This window comes from Electrophorus electricus, chromosome 8, assembly GCF_013358815.1.
Source record: "Electrophorus electricus isolate fEleEle1 chromosome 8, fEleEle1.pri, whole genome shotgun sequence".
NCBI classification, from domain to species: domain Eukaryota; kingdom Metazoa; phylum Chordata; class Actinopteri; order Gymnotiformes; family Gymnotidae; genus Electrophorus; species Electrophorus electricus.
In genome coordinates this window covers 14,186,327-14,205,844 of record NC_049542.1, presented here as the reverse complement: position 1 = coordinate 14,205,844, position 19,518 = coordinate 14,186,327, and the positions used below count along the sequence as shown (strand labels likewise).

Here is a 19,518-nt window from a genome sequence, read left to right as displayed (position 1 = left end):
TCAATCATATAACAACACTAAGCATGCCTATGCTGCAGATAACAGATAAGGGCATGTGTCCGGTCTGGGAGAATTAGACAAATGTTTACTAAAACTAAAAACAATCTTGTACAAGTAAGACTTAAAAGTTTCAAAATGTAATTAAATTTTAGTAATCCTTAAGTATTAACATGTGCCCCTTTTGTGTTTTGTAAGTCCATATACTTTATTGCAAGTGCATAAACATGTTTGTGACAAACAAGGAATGTAAAGTATCCTTATGCTTGACTACTCACATTGTTGTAACAGCATGTGGGAGTTGGTATAATAATCCATAATCAATCCATGACATTTTGTATGTAGGCTACTTCACTTTCATAAGTTAATTAAAGAATGATATTCAGTGTATATTAACATTGACATCTGCCGTAGTCCAATAATCCTTACTATCTGGCAGTGCACATATTCAACTGCCTGGTGAAGACTTTTAAAAAGAGAAGTAGAAAAAGTTAAACACTTTATTGAACAAATCATTTCAAACTGAGATCAGCACAACTCTGAATCTTCCAAGTTTTTCCTCCACTGTCTGCATTATTAACAGAAAGTCCTTTAGTTTATACTGTCTGACTTGGTTGTGTGACATCATGTCTTCTACAGTGTTCACAGAAAGCCAAGTCCCACCCATCCCATGTTTTCCTGACTACAGCCCAGCATGTCTGGTTATGCAGTCTTCTGCTTCAGCCTGTGTTCCTTGCCTGCTTCAGTTCTCTCTTCTGTTTTAATCTCAGACTTTCCTCTGCAACAACCAATGGACCAATCCAGAGATGGTTTCTCCCTTTTGAACCTCCCCTTTTTATCCTCTATCCCTGGCCTCCCCCCTTCCTTTCCAACTCCTCCTTTTTATCCCAACCCCACCCCCTTTTAATCCATATTCTTATACTTTCATCCCAACCTCCCCATTTATTCTGTCCCCATTCCAGTAGACACCTATTGTTCTCCTCCTGCACATGGCTTCCCCAATTCTTTGTGGCCTTCCATCACCATGGCATTCTGTTTAGTAAAATTGTAATTCCTTACCAGTCCTCTTTTGAGCATCTCTATTAGGAAGATCTTGAGTACTGCATTTCCATCACTTCATGTACACTTGTTGACTCTACATGATCCACCAAGCTCCCATTTGTCTGTTTCCTGGGTTACCTTGACTAGGTCATTTGCTTTATCCTTCTTCCATCTTCCACCTTCTGCCCTCAGGCAATCCATTGAGCCTCATGGAAGATCAATGTTTCACTTCTGTGCTTTATGTATTCTGACTGCTAGAGTTACTTTTGTTTTATTTTATTATACATGTATTATATATGATTTAAAGTAAGGTATCAGAAGGACAGGTATAGGGATGTGGGTGACTGTAGCATGCTCTCAGAATGGGGTCAATTCCTTGGCCCAGTTGCTGGGATATTTACGTTTAGCACATTTGGTAGAGCAACTCAGAATTATTCAATGTAACAAAGGTAGGTGAGTGTAATGTTAGGAGTTTTGCACAAGGGCTCATATTGGTATAGCATAGAGCACTTGGCCTGACAGGGACTGAACCCTAGTCCACCACATGGGAGCCAGTAGTGGAGGAGCAGGATCAACCTGCAATAGGACTGTAGAACTGCACCTGTCCAGCATCATCAGAGCTCTTGAAATGTGGAAGTCATACTCCCAAGAAATCTGCTGTGCACAGTTAGTATACTCACAAATATTTTATGGTTTCATTAGATTAGCATGTCTGATATGGACTGGGATTACAAAAGACAAGTGGACTGGAACATTTTATTGAAATTTTTGGACATTTATTTGGCCATGCTAGAGTCAGCAAGCTAACCTCTGAGTATATTCTTGGGCCAGTAATAAATGTATGATAGAGATTATAGCTGGACAAAGCAGCAGGAAGTTTAGACTATTGTTACATGCGGCCATATTTATACTAGCTATTATTATTATTATTATTATTATTAGTAGTAGTAGTAGTAGTAGTAACAGTACTAATTGTAGTAGTGTTGGAGATAATACACTCACTTCTAAACAGCATGTCAAATTTAGTTGTCCCTCCCCCTGACAGATAAACATCAGCACTTGTTTCTAATCCTGGCTCACCTTTGGCTGGTTCTGGGCAATTAGCTCTAACTCATAAAGGTTCAGTAACCAACCCTTCCCCTGTCTGAACCCTTATTTTCCGTGTATAGTGTGAAGCCTTCTTCACTGACTGGTGTCCCTGGTTATGCATAATACCTTCTTTGACCCAGCTTTTGGGTTTTTTTTTTTCCCATCAAAACATTATTAATACCAACAACATTATACAATAATTTAATTAGTCATTGATTTATTTAGCTCAACACTTGTTTTTTTTTTTCTATAGTGTGCCCTCTGCTGCCGATGGAGAAAATTACATGTTGCTCTGTTCAGTCTGCATTCTAATCTTTGCAATTAATTTTTATTGTACAATATGTATGTATTTTAGCGTATGTTAATGTGCTGTTATTCTTTTAATGTTCAGAGTTTTTGACAAAATACATTCCACAAAATGCATTTGTTTATTTTTTCATTTCTGTTCTATGCTGCATGTATATTAACAGTTTGTAGGAGAAAGTACAATGAATTATATTATTAATTATTTACATATACTATATTTCATTATATTATAATTTTATTATAAAATATTATAGTAAAACATTAATTATATGATTATATAAATTATTAATTATATTCTGTAGCAACTCACACTATGCTCAAATTATTGAATATATTACATATTATTACATATATAAATATGTGTAATAATTGTACATAATGCCACTATGAATTCAGCAAGTTGTCTGTTTAAACCTTTGTGTATGTGATGCTCCAATCAAGTTCCTCACCCAGGCTAAAGTGGCTCACTGCCTCTGAGGTGATTAGTGTCTCTGTTGCTCTTGTTCAGTGTCAGCAATTAGCTAATTCCACTCCAGGCTGCCTAATTAGGCTCACAGTTACACTATGGCTTTCTCATGGTTACTCTACGAATTCCTTTCTCTGTCCTGATGCTTCACAGAGCTCAATCAAAGGATTTCCTCTCATCTATAGGCAAACCAGGGGGAAACACAGTCCACTAGCCAGGATTCATCAAATGCTGTCCATAAGTAATTAAACAGTGACACAGTGTTGTTTGCTTGTTTGTTTTGGGAACTCTATTCCAGAACATTGGATTTGAAATGAAACAATAACTATGAGTAGAAGCGTAGCTTTAATTTGACTGTACAGCTGTACAGGGTGAACTCTACTACAACCATTGCATATTTTCTTGAATCATGAATGTTATTGTCATGTTCATTATATGGCTGTAAATCCTTGGCTGTCATTCCTGCTTGAAATCTGAGATCTACACATCACCGGATGCTGAGGATCTTCCCTTTGGCCAGGCCTGTAATTCGTCCAGTTTCAGTTCCTGCTTGCTTTGAGCTCACCAAGCAGCAGCACACAGCTGGCCAAAATTCCCTGAGCCACTAACTGGGTAAAAGTTAGGTTTTTTTTAGGACTGGGTAAAAAGGGTTTCTTCTTCAAAGTATCCATCTCATTTGGATGTGCATACCCTGGGATTAAATCTGTGCTGTGCAAAAATTTGTCTGTGCTTAAATTTTATGGTCGCTATTTCATTAAAAATCTAATTTGCTAGAACACAATGAAAAATGTGTCCCTATACAGTTATCTGCAAACCTATAGACTAACTCAAGCATCACAAGTTAAATAAATTTAGCAGATTGGAACAATTTAGCAAATTGGCTAAAACAGGTCCTTTCCACTTTAATGACTCCCCTAACCCACTTTGTCACATGAAATCAGGTCTTTCATCCTTCTTATGTTCACACACACATACTTCCATGGCTTTGTTAAGTGAGCCACATGCCATTTTCTGTATTCGTGGAGGTTTTCAAATGAGGAGTAATTGCATTATCAAAATAATGAAATTATTATTGTCTTGATTCATTTAAATCACTCTGAATTTGTTCATCTCTTTGATAGATGACACATTTTACATAATTCAATATCACTAGCTCACCTGTACATCAGTCAGGAAATTGAATCAATTTACAGTACTTCCTTTGATCTTAATGGCAGCAAATCCAAGTAATTACAGACAACAAATGCTGAATAATTATACAGCACTGGTGGCATGAAATAGCAAATTACTGCAGTATAAGTCCTCCAAACGATCTGCTATAGGTGAGCCCACAGTACTCATATGTTGTGTCTCTGGGGGTGTTTTCCAGCTTGCATTACACAGAACCCTAATCATGGTTGGAATTGCAGTAGATGGAGTTAAGCAAGCTGTGCAGCCTGGTCAGCAGTGCTCTGGCGTATTAGCACCACATAAGCCTGCCAGACATCTGTGGCTCATGAAACTCATGTGCACAACCGTCTAAAGAGGACACTGTTGTAGGAGCTCAGGAGTGAGGGCAGGAGACATCACGCGCGTGCACGCGTGTGTGTGTGTGTGTGTGTGTATGTGTGTGTGTGTGTGTGTGAGGAGAGCTGTACTAGAGAGAGAGGCTGAAGAGGACAAAAGAGGGCTGGCTGAGAGACTGCAAAAAAAAAAACACATCACAGAGTCAACCCAAGAGTAAATGAATCCAGCCAGCCAGAAAGAGGCAGGAAGTCAGCAAGAAGGTGGAAGGTGGAACGTTGCTTCTCCATGCACAGTGGGTCTGCGGGCAGCATATCTGTGTGCAAGGATGACCCAGTAGGTAAACAGCTCTCCTTTCCATGAGCTGTTTTCCCTAAAGCCTGCACTGAGCATATCTGGTTCTCCCTGTCAGCAGAGACACACACTCCATGCCAGTGAGTTCCGCAACCTCACGCCACAAGACACCCTCAGCGTGTTTGAGTTCCAGAGAGAAGCTGAGAAATTCACAAAGGGCAAAGAGGTCTGCCGTGTAGGCTACATGATGCAGTCCTAAAATTATGACCCTCGAAAGGCTGTAGCAGGTTTTTTGTTTTGTTTTGGGTTTTTTTAGCCCTGTCTGATCAACAAAATTAAACAAAAGTACATTAAATAGCTGAAACATTTAGTGGCAGCCAGAATTTAATAAATTCTTTTTAGCCAGTATTTTGGCATCATACCACTTAAGTATCTTGTTGCCATGGTAGTGTTAGTGACCATGGTGTCCATATGTTTACAGTATTTGTTAGTCACGTTAGCCTAAAATTTAGCCTAGACATCAAACATATATGAATTATGTGAATAATAATTGTGTAAATTTGATTTCTGCTAACACTTTCATTTAAATATACTGTAACCCTTATCAATGTACTAATTTTAATGTAGTTCATTTTACAGTAGTTCCTAAAATGTTATTTCTACCAATTATGTAGCTCTTGAACATAATACTGAAAAATGGTCTGAAATTTGCCAAACGCAGAATGACATCTTTTATTTGCACTGTACACAAAAAATGTGGAAAGAGGATTATGGATGATAGGTTAATTTGATTGTGGGCAGAGGGTTGAACTCTTGGCTGATCTGCAGATAATCCTGTGTTTGTGCTCTCATGTTAGAGCAGGATTATGAGCCCTTAGTCCTTTGGGACTGACACCACCACCTCAGGTGCATCTGATTGTCTGCCTGTCTGTCTGTTAGTTGTAGCTTTCATCTCAGGGTCTAGGGAGTGCCTGCTCATGCATGCTGAAGTGCTGAGCATCCTAGGCCTGTGTTCTGTGCTCTTCATGGGCTGGTTCAAGGAAGGACAGCTGCTGGCTTTTATCATTAGATCAGGCTGGGACAAGGAAAAATTGCAAAAGGTAAAGTGTATACCCTTTAAAATCACCCATTAACACATATATTGCTGAATTAACTCTTAGAGCCTTAATTTCCAGTGGAATTAATACAAACACTTTATCCAGCCAGTTCATTATAGTGGCTCTCTTGCACAATTTGTGTTACTCATCCACTCACCCTTCACCAGCAGTCTATTTGAGGACAGGAACAGGGTGTGTATTTCTAATAAAGTGGCTGGTGTGGATGAAGGTGTTGATTCAGTCTTGGGGATTTTGCTCTTTATGTGCTAGTAGATTATATTCTCTTATTAGTTCTTGTGCTGTATATCAGTGTTGCTATACACTTTCTTTCACTGAAAAGTTTAGGTATATTAAACATCTAATTTTAAGAGGTCTTTTTTAAGTGTGATGACTTTGATGAAGGAAAAAGTAATCAAAATCTTTCAATTAATCAAAATGACTTTTTAAAATTAAAACTTAAATTAAAAACTTAAAACTTAAATTATAACTTTTTAAATGCCCCAGATTTTGTACTGCCTGGATGTAATCCAGGACCTGAATTGGACATGTGGTCGAGGAAAAGATATCTGTAAACTTTACGCTTTACATGTAAAACTCTATATTTTTATAATCTGAATGATCATGGATTCAAATGATAAAAACTATGCTAATAAGATTGAAAATCAAACCTGCGTCCATACAACATTATACACTTATAGTAAAACCATGTTAACAGCAATATAAAAGTGAATTTTCACTTTAAACTGTCGTATCCCTGCACTGTTCTTGGTGCGTGTTTTCAACAGGATGCCCCTGTCTGTGCACGTTCACGTGCTGGCTGTGCACCGGCACTGCAGGCAGCAGGGGAGGGCCTTCGTCTTGTTGTGGCGCTACCTGCAGTACCTGCGCTGCTTGCCTGGCGTACGCCGAGCCCTGCTCATATGCGAGGCATTTCTTGTGCCCTTCTACGAGAAGGCCGGCTTCAAGGAGAACGCTCCTTCAGACATCTCAGTGGGATCGTTCTGCTTCAGAGAAATGGAATACACGCTCAGGCGACTGTCTTACACGTGTCGCAACAGCAGCTGTTGACAGGACATCGGCTTTAAAGTAGCAGGCACGGTGCTTGCATTATGCACAAGCTGCAACAGTCAGTATCGCAGTTTTCTTTCATGGTGTGTGAAGCAGGCTGACTCTTTTTGGAGATAAAAAATGTTTCTGTGTGATGCTGCAGTGAGAGTGTTGTGACATGGCATTTTTCAGAATGATAATTTATAGGGTAGCCTATAAATGTATTGGATAATTACAAATATATCTGAAAACTGTCAGTGAGTTCCCCAAGTTCTCATTTATAATACATAATCTTATCAACCCTAAGAATTTGATTTAATCATATTATGTAGATTTTACGTAGAAAAATATGCTTAATTAAAATGCATAACCTACACTAAGAAAGACTTGGCCGGTGATAAGAAACAGACAAACAACCATCTGAGGTGCATATTGTTTTAAGATGTATTTTGTAACAAGTGAGTGAATAGGTAGCTAAAACACTACCCTTAAGTATTTAATCATTACTCCATTTGAAGCAGTACAGAAATAAAAGAATAACATTTGAATGCTTGACATGTGACCAAAATATGGCAGTAGTAGTTACATTTACCAAGGCACCAAAGGTATAGATTGTTTTTCTTTTCTGTCCCTGGATTCTGAGGTTGTCTGAACAATCATAAAATATGATTTAGTGACATGCTAAAACAAGAGAAGTTCAAAATGATGTTTTTTTAATCAGGTATTGTTCTGTTTGTTGTACCGGTGATTAGACTCACACCCCATAGACCGACAAGGAACTGAGTGTGAGAGAGTGGGGCTAGGGTGTCCATATTTTAAAGACGACATCATCACAAGACACCCTGTTCAACCAACAAAAATGACTTTGGGGAAACCTAAAAAACATTTTCAGAATCATCACAATGGTCAAAGGTGGCATTCCAACTTGTACTGAGAGTTTAAAAAATTATACAACACAAGCATCATCCAAGATCACACAGAAATTACCTCAGAGGGGCAGGACAATGTCCATCTTATCTTCATTCCCTGACAGGCACAGAACTGATGTGCAACAACAGTCCAATCCAATCCCCTCCCTCCCCAAAGCCCCACCTCCTGTCCGTTTGCTGCTTTGTCAGTGGAGGTGGGCGTTGAGGTCGTACTTCTCACAGAACTTGTCCGTCAGGGGAATGCAGGTAAGCAGCTCACACCATGCACACTTGATGGGGTAGACGTAGAAGAGCACCACCAGGCCGGCAAACAGGCCCACGAATACGGCCAGGAAGACCAGGATCTGGCAGCGCTTACGGTACATGTCCATGCGACCGAAGCTGATGTAGGGGAGGAAGGCAAAGGAGAGGAAGAAGCCTGAGACAAAGCCACCGATGTGGGCGAAGTTGTCGATCCAGGGCAGCAGGCCGAAAGCAAAGAGGAAGAGGACCACACACAGCAGCTTGACAAAGGCACGCCAAGGCTGTGCCAGGATCTGCCAGCTCTGGAATAGTTCCACGAACAGGCAGGCCAGGATGCCGAACTGTGACCCAGCTGGACCCACCTGGGCCAGGGAGAGAGAGAGGGAGAACAAAGTTAGAACCAAAACTGAACAGCACAAGGCCACAGAAGCAGCATCAGGGAGGGCGGTAGGCACCTCAGCTCTGTAGGGCAGGAAGATGGCACTGGCCAGGTTTCCTGTGATGCCACTTAGGATGTAGATGATGGAGATACGTAGCCAGCCAGCCAGCTTCTCCAGATCTCTCAGGATAGTCATCTGAAACAGCACTGAAACCAAGCAGTGCAGAATCCTGTTGTGTACACACACACACACACACACACACACACACACACACACACAAAAAGTAGGTTCTTTAAGACTAACAGGTCTGTATACGTTTGAATGCTTTTATTCAATTGTTAAAATGTGCATGTATGTATGTATACATGTGCGTATTGGCCTATTTGTGCGTTTATGTGTATGTGTGCACGTGTAGCAGGTTAATGAAAAGTGCAACGAGGGAATATGTAAGAAAAGGAAATGCTTCCAGACAGAAAGGCTCAGGGAGACTCAGGCTTTGACAAGGCAGTCTTTAATTACTGTCCACCCAGCCTGAAATCACTGCACAACAGCAATTCAGCTCTTCACAGCATTACAGTAAGATGCTTCGCAAAAGAGCCAACCTAATCAAACATGCTTCTAATGCTGGGTTCAGACTACACAATATTTTTGTCTTTCATGATGGTCACTGTCTCAGATTAGGTGATCATAGTGGTATAACTTCTTCCTGTGTCTTGGTCAAGACTGGCAACCCTACACATTTGACACCAAACTTTCCTCGCACATATCATTGTTCGAGATCATAGGATGTTGGGGATGCGGATCAAAAAACTATCAGTCATGGCCACAGAGGCACTGTGTGATGCTGCCACGTTTGTGTTTAGAAATAAAACAGGAAAGAAATCAAAAATGACTGTGGATCTGTTCATGAGTGTCATGGCGAGGACACTGGACTGTCTGCCCTTCAAAAACATAAATGTGTTATGTCAAAAACGTCACATAAATGTAGCTAGTTGCCAGGTTCATTGTACGTAAACAGAATGTTTTGTGGAGTTAAAATGTTTCGGTTTATATACTCTGATTAATGCAGATACAATATCTTATGATATCAGAGCATTTCACAATAATTGTAACTGAAAACATCAGTAACACCAGAGATGACTCTGTCATACTACTGGCCAACAATGAGGAATATGTCAAAGGAAGTTATCAGACTAGGTGAGAAAAAGCAATAAATAAATAAATGAGTAAATTCTGACATTCTAGACTATTCGTCAGGCTGTTGTGGTGTGTTACAGATGCCACATTGCTGTTCTTTGATTATGTCACACTACTAGTCCTTTTTGACCAAAAACTCTGGTGCTTGAACAGGTTCCATTCAGGTTTTTTAGGCCATTGTTGCTATTGAGAGTACCATCCCACATTTACACCAGTTTTTGCTGGAACCAAGGATGCATCCTCAGCAGAGGGTGTTGCACAACAGAAGTAAAGAGTAGTAACAAGGTGGTGCATCATTTGTAACCTGCAATTATTTGTGCTGTTGTTACAGATGTTTGTTTTTATCCAAAAACCAAACCAAACCAACTATTAGTTATATTTGTCACAGACGAAGAATGTGCAGGAAAAAAGGAGGAAGCATTTGTGAGTCTCCAACTGAAGTGTTTAATGAAATTAATGAAATATTAAATAAATTATAAAAGTAAATTATATGAAATAAGTATTACAAGTAATAAACAATGTTAATATAATTAATATTACAATATTAAATATTAAATAGTCATTGAAATATAATAACACTATGCTAATGGATAAAGCAGGAGCAACCTGCCATCACGGTTCAACTTGCCATCACAGGTCGCACTGAAAAACCTACTAGTCTTTGGTTCCAGCTAGGAACAACCTTTTCTGGTTCCAGAACCTGTTTACTTTGGTGGAAATGAACCGAAGGGTTCACAATTAGGTGCGCGAACTGGAATGGAACCTGGTCCATGTTGGTCAAAAAGGGCTACCTGTTCCTCGTTCCTGATGCTCATATTCGGGTCTGACTGCAAATTTGTCAACTACGACAATATTGCGTCAAAAATCGGACTGAATTAATGTAGTGACCCCAGCATAAGATTAAGGTCCTTCGTCATCAGAGATACACTCTATACAAATCTAAAAACAGACCTCCATCACCATACAGTGAATTAATATGTAGACCCTCAAGTCCATACCCTTACAGTGAAAAGTCTTGTACAAATATAAAGGTCCACACATGTAAGTAAAAGTCCTGTATGTACAGAGGTCCAAGCAGAGCTGTTTATGTGGTACCATGACACTGGTCAGTCTGTACCAGTGTCATGCCAATGAGGATACAGGAGGGAAGATTACCCAGCATGCAGGAAGAGAGACAGCCACAGCCTGTAGAACTGGTCTGGGATTTCTGGGTTCAGGAAGGGCAAGAGGCCACACACATCGTCCATACAGTGCACCTAGTGAGGAAGGGAGGGAGAAGGAGAGCACATTATAGTCCCAAAACAATTTTTCAGAAACAACAGAAATAGGAAGAACAAAAGTGCTTTGTTACTGGTGGGAAATCTCTAAGACACACCTTCAAGACACAAAGTGATTCTAAACATCACCCAGACTGGAAGAGCTGGCACAGACAATAAAGCCAACACACTATGCCCTCTCAGACTAAAAAGGGATTTTGCCAAACCGAGACCAGTTTAGCATGGCAACCTCCACAGTGGTTACTGCGCACCTAGTCTGGGATAGCATCTTGGTCTGTAGCTGGTAACAGCCAGGGTCATTAACTTAGCAGGGTAAGAAACAGGGGATACGGCAAAAGGTAAAACCCATGAGGTGGATGAAGGCATAGGTATGGGAGAAATTTAGACAATTTTGGGTAGTGTTTTTCACATACACAATATAAGTTCCCACACATTAGTACTATAATTAAAAATATATGTTTCAATGTTATGTGAAATGGTTGCTTACTTGGGAACATAGTGTTGCCTCTTCATGGAAATAACCTTTCATGAAGTCACAGTACTCCCTTGATGTGATCTCGCACCTACACATGGTGAACAGTAATGTATAAGTAGAATACTTACCAGTAAAAAGAACTAGAGTTTGCTTCTCCATTTAACAGTTAGTTGAAATTAAGTGTGTGTGTGTGTGTGTGTGTGTGTGTGTGTGTATTGTCACCCTCACCTCCCCTTAGTTCCGATGCAACAGGGCCGGCCGGTGATGGTGCAGTCGATGTGGGGTAGGTTGGTGTGGTTCCCTGTGTTATACCTGGTGCAGATCTACAACAACCACCAGAGCAGACTGTAACCCACTGGCATTCTACATCAGACCTAAAAAAGCCCCCAGGGCAGCTGTAGAGCAGTCCATGAGCACCGACAGATCAGATCTGGTGCTACACTTACTGGCCACTTGGTGATGTCATCAGGCCATTCATGAGGTGACACGGAGGCTGGCTCGAGGCATATCCTGCACACAGCCCAAATGCACACACTCGGTTACAAGGCGTTAAGTACACTGACTGGAAAAAGCTCAGTGAGACATGTGCAGGCCTCACCTGGGGTCCTGGTGGCACACGGAGCCGTACTGCCTGGGGTTGCCCTCCAGCTGAGGGGTGCTGGGGTGCTGGGGCCACTTCACCCACTCGGCCAAAGTGCTCTGAGCGAGAGAGGCATCCATGGACATTAAATAAAATTGAATGGAGGCTTTAAATCACTTCCCAGCAAAATGTGCATCTAACCCACTCTTTAGCCTGTGTCTCATAATCTTTTTTTTTTTTTTGCAGCAGCAGCAGCAATGTCTGTGCAATGTATTATTTCTAACTGCATGATAAAACCTAATGTCTGTTCCCACTTGGTTGATGTTCTTGTCCAGAGAAATTATGTATATTTTATCAGTATGACAGTACACATGATCCCTGGGAATTGAACCCACAAACAGTGTTACAAGCACCAGGCTCTAGCTGCTCTACGAAGTGAGCTACAGGAGAACCAAGAATCAAGCACGCTCACCGAGCACTCCTCCTCCAAAGTCTGCAGGCACCCTGAGCGGTCGTTGCGCACGCAGCAGGCTGAGTTCCGTTCTAGATCACGCTTCTGCCGGATCAGATCATACACTTCCTGGTCCTGTCGCATACAGGGTGAGAATTTGGCTCCCAGATGGATCAGCGCCTCCTGTGGTGTGGAGGTGAAGAGCAGTGATGACCAGATTTATAATTATTACACACTTCCTGAATAATCCATTAACACAATAGCTGGTTCTGAATGAAACTTAACATACCGAACTTGGTCCAATCCAAAAGTTCTCTTGCTGCACAAACTTCACATTCTCATAGACACCTTTATTTCTTAGAACCTTAACAAAAAGCATAAGAACATTGTCAAAGCATTACATGAGCTGGCAAGACACACATATAGACACATACGCAAGCACGCATGCAAACAAAACAAGGCAACATTTCCCAAAGTGGCAATACTCACAGAATCAACGGTCTCATGTTGGGAGAAGCCCACAGGTGCTATGCCATAAATACAAACAGCCAGGATGGTGATGAGGAGGTGGACAAATGTGATCCAGTAGGTGAAAAAAGGCCTGCAGGAAGAACAGCTCAGTTACGGACTACATCTGACAGCCTGCAGGAAGAACAGCTCAGTTACGGACTACATCTGACAGCCTGCAGGAAGAACAGCTCAGTTACGGACTACATCTGACAGCCTGCAGGAAGAACAGCTCAGTTACGGACTACATCTGACAGCCTGCAGGAAGAACAGCTCAGTTACGGACTACATCTGACAGCCTGCAGGAAGAACAGCTCAGTTACGGACTACATCTGACAGCCTGCAGTGGAATAGTTTGTAATAGTCAAATTGTGCCTTCAAATCACATGTCAAAATCTCCACAGAAGCACTAGTTAAGGAGAGTAAGATGACATGACAACTGCTCACACTTTTAAAACTCCTAAAAGATTCTGATGTTCTCAGACTTACCGGTGATCATCCATGTCCTCAATTTGCCTCTTCACATAGCTATCAATGCGTTTGCGGTACGTGCGGTTGGTCAGTTTGCCCACCATACCCAGCCCATATGGCCTTTTCTCACGGGCGAAGAGCTTCTTGACAGGCACAGCAATGCGCTGGCCTCGTCGCTGCCCATTGACGCTGACCACTTCCTGTTTCAGCCGCACTTTGGGCGGCGCCGGCGTTCCCTCTTTGACCTTTCTCCAGCCTCGCTCCAGAGGTCTTTCACACACACACACACACACACACACACACACACACACACGCACACACACACACACACACACACACACACACATACATACACATACATACACACACACATATACACATACACATACACATATACACATGCACATACACACATGCACATACACACATGCACATACACACACAGATCATGGCTTCAGAGAGCATCTCAAACATTTCACAGGCAGGAGGGATAAAAATCATTCTGGTGCTGTAGTGTAACTGAGCCGCTTGTGCAATGAGCATCAAGGTGGAGGCGCAGAGTAAACAGCACAGGGACTCACAGCATGGGGTGACTCCTCTCAAAGCACAGGGACTCACAGCATGAGGTGACTCCTCTCAAAGCACAGGGACTCACAGCATGAGGTGACTCCTCTCAAAGCACAGGGACTCACAGCATGAGGTGACTCCTCTCAAAGCACAGGGACTCACAGCATGAGGTGACTCCTCTCAAAGCACAGGGACTCACAGCATGAGGTGACTCCTCTCAAAGCAGAGGGACTCACAGCATGAGGTGACTCCTCTCAAAGCACAGGGACTCACAGCATGAGATGACTCCTCTCAAAGCACAGGGACTCACAGCATGAGGTGACTCCTCTCAAAGCACAGAGACTCACAGCATGAGGTGACTCCTCTCAAAGCACAAGGACTCACAGCATGAGGTGACTCCTCTCAAAGCACAGAGACTCACAGCATGAGGTGACTCCTTTCAAAGCACAGGGACTTACAGCATGAGGTGACTCCTCTCCAGCTCGCTCTTGTCCAGGGCACTACCCGTCAGCTCTGACTCATCCAACTGCTTGCTGTCCACATCCTTGCTGGTGGAGTCGGAGGGAGACTCAAACACCTCGTCATGGAACGTTGACAGCTCCTCCTGCATTAGCACATCCTGGGCACGGACACATAGCCAGAGGTTGGGTGCATGTGAGCTGCGCACATAGTGAGGCACGTGAAGGCAGCATAGAGGAGAGAAGAGAGAGAAGAGAGCTGGCCACACATTTAACGGCATACGGGCTTACCCTGGCGAAGAAGGAGGTGTCCAGCTCATCTGGAAAATCCACCACGTCCTCCTCAATGAAGCTAGCTGGAGTAAAACTGCGTCTGTGAGCTCGCCGCAGTGTGCCTTCTTTTAGTGAGCGTCCCTGGAAAGCCACAAATAACATCAATGCATATCAACACGCTTGTCCGAATTTGCTGTACTATTGTACAAATAGTGAATCACTAAAAAAGTGAGTAATTCAGGGAAAACACAAGAGTATAAAATTAAACAAACATTTTAACTGCACTGATAGGATTGAGTAACAACACCATAATATCATGTTATGGAAATAGCTGCTGTTCATTACTCTGCATTTTGGATGAAGACCAGTGGAACCCAGAAAGCATCAATGCTATTTCTAAACCTCTTATTGTAAAAATGAATTTTTTGGAGTATTTGAACAAACAGTTGGTGTTTGAACAAGCACGATGCTGAACAAATTACTTGCTGAACCTATATGTGTCACAAATGGCCACCCTCCTCACGTCCCTGATGTCACGGTTTCCCTGTCTTCCTGCATTCCCTAGTTCCATGCCTTAGTTTCGTTTTTTTCTGCCCCCGTCGGTTCCTCTATTCCACTCCTTGTTTTAGCTTCCGCTGTTCCCATGTTCAGCTGTATCTGTTTAGTGTCTGATTGTCTTGCTTATTTAAGCCCTGTGGTTTTGTCTTCTGGTTGTTGATTATGGTGGTAAGCTACGTCCTTCTGTCAGTTCTGCCTTATGCTCACTTACTGTTGTTGTCATTACTTTCTGTTTACTCCAGTAGCGTGTTATTTTACCCTTAGTGTTACCCCGTTTGCCTCTGTTTGTTTTACCCTTCATGTTCCTGTTTCCTCATTTAATAAACCGCCTCCTGCAACTGCATTCTAACTCTGCCTGTTCCTGGTGGAATCATAACAATATGCCATATTTTGGTAAATGTTAAGTCAGGACATTCTAGATAAATGCAGGAAGAAGTGGATATGAACTCACAAAGAAGCAGTATGTTGCGTTACTCTACTTACTGTATTGCAACAGTAGGTGGCTCTACAGTAAGTAGCTGTAGCTACAGGGAGAGAGCAGTAGGGATAACCTCTACAATGGGACAAGGGTGAAGAGAGGAAGGGAAGGAAGAGACTAGGATGGAAGACTAGGATGGCCTTGTGCAAGTGGTTTCTAAAATCTGGGCACCAGAAATCAGAAAGGTGATAAACCCTGGTTTCATCATGGGTGCAACCAGCCAATCCTGTGTAGCAACAGGTCTGAGCTCCTGAGACGGGTAGAGTACCTGGAGCCTAGATTTTTAGTTTTTGGATGTGTTTTATGATGTGATATGTAATCTAATATTTTTCCGTAGCTGCTTTTTAAAGCAACATTCTCCTTCCTTTACAGTAATTATTTTTCCCCTCTTGCCACTGGGTGGTCTATAGCTGCAATCCCTGTTAGTGTAGGACCCTACTTTAATTTTACTTTAAATAAGTAAATGCATCAATAGATAACTGTCATTTGTCAATTATGCATTTACTATCACCTACCTCTATTCTGTGGATACAACAAATATAGCAGCATACAAACAGTGGCAGCTGTGTCCTCAATTTATTAGTGAAGTGTGAAAACAGTTTAGATTCACACAATAAGTGTAAATACTGCTATTAAAATATATTTTTGAGGACAATATCTGTGGTTTTGACCTCAGCATTTAATTCTGCTCACAATATATAAGGATTGGCAAAATGCAAGTCTTTGAGAACTGTGTTATGGTATTTTATAGCAGAGATGCTGTTTCTTGAAATAAGGAAGGAATTAAGAAAAACCTACAAAATACTCCCAGAGTGAACCCATTCCATGAGCTTTAGTATCCATTTATTTTCTGATCTAAACAACCATCAGCAGCACTCCTTACCAATGCAATGCAGTTTTTTCTTATCTGGTCAGAAAGATTACCATGGTCTTGCTAACATCAATAAATGTCACTAAATGCTAGTAAATGTTTCAATAAGTGGTATTGTTCATATACAGATTATTTACTGTGGATTTCCATCCAGTTATCATCAGTTTACACATTATCAAAACTATCTGAAAATACAGTGAAATACATTTTTAACCAAAATCACTTTCAAGAAAAGTGTCACAGGATGTCATTAAAATACTTTGCATATGGTGTTACATTTTTACATTTCTCTAGATTGTGCTTGTAATTGCTGGCCAGTCAAAATTCTACTTGAATTAATCAGGCAATCATTTTCAGAGAGCCTCAGGGAACATGTGATCATTGCCATGAAAGTGCCCCACTGTCCTTGCACAACAGCTGTTTGGGTTTTGCACTCTTTTCATTAAATATGACTCAATTTCTCAATGCCAATCGATAAAGCTGATAGCAGTAGGTGAACAGTGGCATAATCCGTCCCCTGAAACAATACACTTCTGTTCGTTATTGAGGGGCCATGAGTAAATCCGTGCGGGCAGCATCTGAAGCTCACCTTGACAAGTGCTGCTGCTGCCCTGAAGCTCATCTTGGCCACAGACTCACGCTTGCGTCGCCGTGGTATCCGGTTGAGTCCGGAGCGGGAGCTGGTGAAGGAGCAGAGGGAGGTGGCACCGGGTGTGATGGGCGTATGGGGAACACTGTAGCCATCCACCTCGTCCATCATGCGGAAGGCCCGCCCACGTGCCAGTGGGTCAACGATCTGATTGGATGCAAAAGCATCAGTAAAACACCTGCATAAAGTGTAATCAACCTTTCCCAAACAATTTAGCACCCAGCAGAAGTGGTGACGTCATAGGAAACCTTATCAATGGCTGACACTTAGTGAAAACAGCTGAACAAATGAACAATAACCCTGAGTGTGCTTGTCTGATGAGGAGCCTCTCTCTAATGGTATGGACAGCAGTTTAAGGACAGTGGTATGTCAGCGGTTAAAGTACTTGACTAGTGATCAGAAGGTTGCCAGTTCAAGCCCCACAGCTGCCAAGATGCCCCTGTTGGGCCCCTGATCAAGGCCCTTAACCCTCATATTCAGTCAGAATTGTGGATAAAAGTGTCATAACTGTAAATCTAATTCTGTCCTTGATGCCAATGTACACACACACACACACATATATATATATATATATATATATATATATATATATATATATATATATATATATTCAGACTAGGGAGCTGTACCTTGGGTATGCCGTGCTGGGATGAGGGCACATAGAGTGGTGGCGGCGTCTCCGTGCTAGTTAGGGAGATGTTGTCCTGGCTGGGTAGCTCCATCTCCCGGATAACCTGGGGCTTCAGCTTACCGTAGCGCAGGCTGCAGTGTCGCAGGCTCTTCCTCTGCCACTTCTGTGTCGCGTCGCCATCCTTGCTGACCCCAAACCAGTCAGCTGTGCCCCTGACAATAAGCAAGGTAGGCTGTTCAGGCAGATCATTGATTGTAGAACAGGCAGTTCGCCGGCAGACCTATCTGGACGTTGGGCTTCGGTCAGGTGTACGCTGATCTGCTGACAGGAAGTGAGAGTGTGGCAAAGGCAGAGGGAAAGCAGAGCAGTGGCCAAGGGTGGGCAGCTCAGAGAGTGCCTGGAAAAATCCAGCCAACTAATGAGGGCATGTTCCAAGAAACAAGAAGCAAGACAAGCGTGGAAGATCGTCAGGTGCTTGGAAGGGAAAAAGGGACTTGCCCAGACATGCCTCCGTATACAGACTTTTAAAGTTCCTTCTTATATTGTAACCAGCACACACTCTCTCACACACACACACAGAAGGGTCTGCTGCTGCCTCACCTTCTGCACTGCTGCTTGGCAGTAAGACAAACATTCTTCCCTTATTGTCCCTCACTGATAATGAACCACAGACATGTCCAGCTGAGAAAAGATTCCACACTGATGCTCACATCCTCCAATTAGATTACCACTTTCAAGATCATACACACCCAGACCACACAACTGTCCACATGTAACTGTACACTTCATTAAAAGCACTGGAATAATAACAGAATAATAGAACAATAGAAAGATAGATTACATTGAATAAATGGGTTGTGATGGTGTATTGAAAAACCCAAGGGGTTAAAGACAACAATATGTCCACTAATACAATGATCAGGTTTACATTACAGTCCATAAAAGAGATTACAACCTAATCTTCACAAGGGAGGTTTCCTCAGCTTATGAATCACACGACAAATGGTTTGTACAGTGGAGTCTATGAAAACCTGAGTATGTAAAGTTGGCTTTCACATTAAAACTGCTGCCAGTCCATCTCTACCAAAGGTCTTGCCACATCAACTAGTGATATTTCACAACTTAGCATGACTGGGTGTAAACAGGCCAGTGCACCTGTAGCCTGGAGGACCTGGGAGGACACTCACAGAACCTCCCTCTCTCTGACAGGGGCTGCACTGACAACCAACTTAGCGTCAAAACAGTGGCTTACTGGAGTACATCTCTGGGGCAGCAAACAATCAGCTAGTCTTGGCAAATGGTGAAAGAAGAACAAGGATACATCAGCACTTGTGAAATGCTAGGACAGCGCTGTGGATGACGTTGATTTCTAGCTAAGGCCGCATAACGGTCTCAAGCAGAGGAATGTACCTGTGATAACGCGGCTAATTTAGCATGAAAGTATGCTAAGAATTAAGTGAGAGTCAACCCTCCAATCCACCCTGTGCTGCTGAGGCAGCAGCCCACGTGAGCTCACCCACGTGAGCCTGCCTACAGCAGTCACAACAATGAGGCGGTAATAAATGACTAACAAAAGCCCGGGGATCAGATCTTTGTGGCACATTAACTAGCCTTCAAAGAAATACACTTTATAGTAAATTAGTGTTGTACAGTCCCACAGAAATCCACTCAGGCATGTTATAA

The 19,518-nt window shown here is 42.2% G+C and overlaps 2 protein-coding genes across 3 annotated transcripts in view; one reads left to right on the top strand and one right to left on the bottom strand.

The window, feature by feature from the left end:
- Positions 1–4,730: 4,730 nt before the first annotated feature.
- Positions 4,731–6,861, top strand: aanat2 (arylalkylamine N-acetyltransferase 2). The gene is given in 3 exon segments (XM_035529127.1): positions 4,731–4,894; positions 5,640–5,801; positions 6,579–6,861. Coding segments are annotated over 3 exon segments (609 nt in total).
- A 400-nt stretch (positions 6,862–7,261) lies between these two features.
- rhbdf1a (rhomboid 5 homolog 1a (Drosophila)) overlaps positions 7,262–19,518 on the bottom strand; it is a 32,531-nt gene continuing 20,274 nt past the window's right edge. For both annotated transcript variants that reach the window (XM_027000641.2, XM_027000724.2), the window contains 15 exons: positions 17,834–18,047; positions 17,145–17,351; positions 14,667–14,789; positions 14,376–14,536; positions 13,369–13,620; positions 12,862–12,973; positions 12,662–12,736; positions 12,394–12,555; positions 11,940–12,040; positions 11,788–11,851; positions 11,570–11,664; positions 11,354–11,429; positions 10,745–10,845; positions 8,468–8,621; positions 7,262–8,374 (listed from right to left, as the gene is read on the bottom strand). In XM_027000641.2, the coding sequence (XP_026856442.2) occupies positions 7,955–8,374; positions 8,468–8,621; positions 10,745–10,845; positions 11,354–11,429; positions 11,570–11,664; positions 11,788–11,851; positions 11,940–12,040; positions 12,394–12,555; positions 12,662–12,736; positions 12,862–12,973; positions 13,369–13,620; positions 14,376–14,536; positions 14,667–14,789; positions 17,145–17,351; positions 17,834–18,047 (2,317 nt within the window). In that variant the 3' untranslated portion in view covers positions 7,262–7,954. The remainder of the gene's footprint in view (positions 8,375–8,467; positions 8,622–10,744; positions 10,846–11,353; positions 11,430–11,569; positions 11,665–11,787; positions 11,852–11,939; positions 12,041–12,393; positions 12,556–12,661; positions 12,737–12,861; positions 12,974–13,368; positions 13,621–14,375; positions 14,537–14,666; positions 14,790–17,144; positions 17,352–17,833; positions 18,048–19,518) is intronic.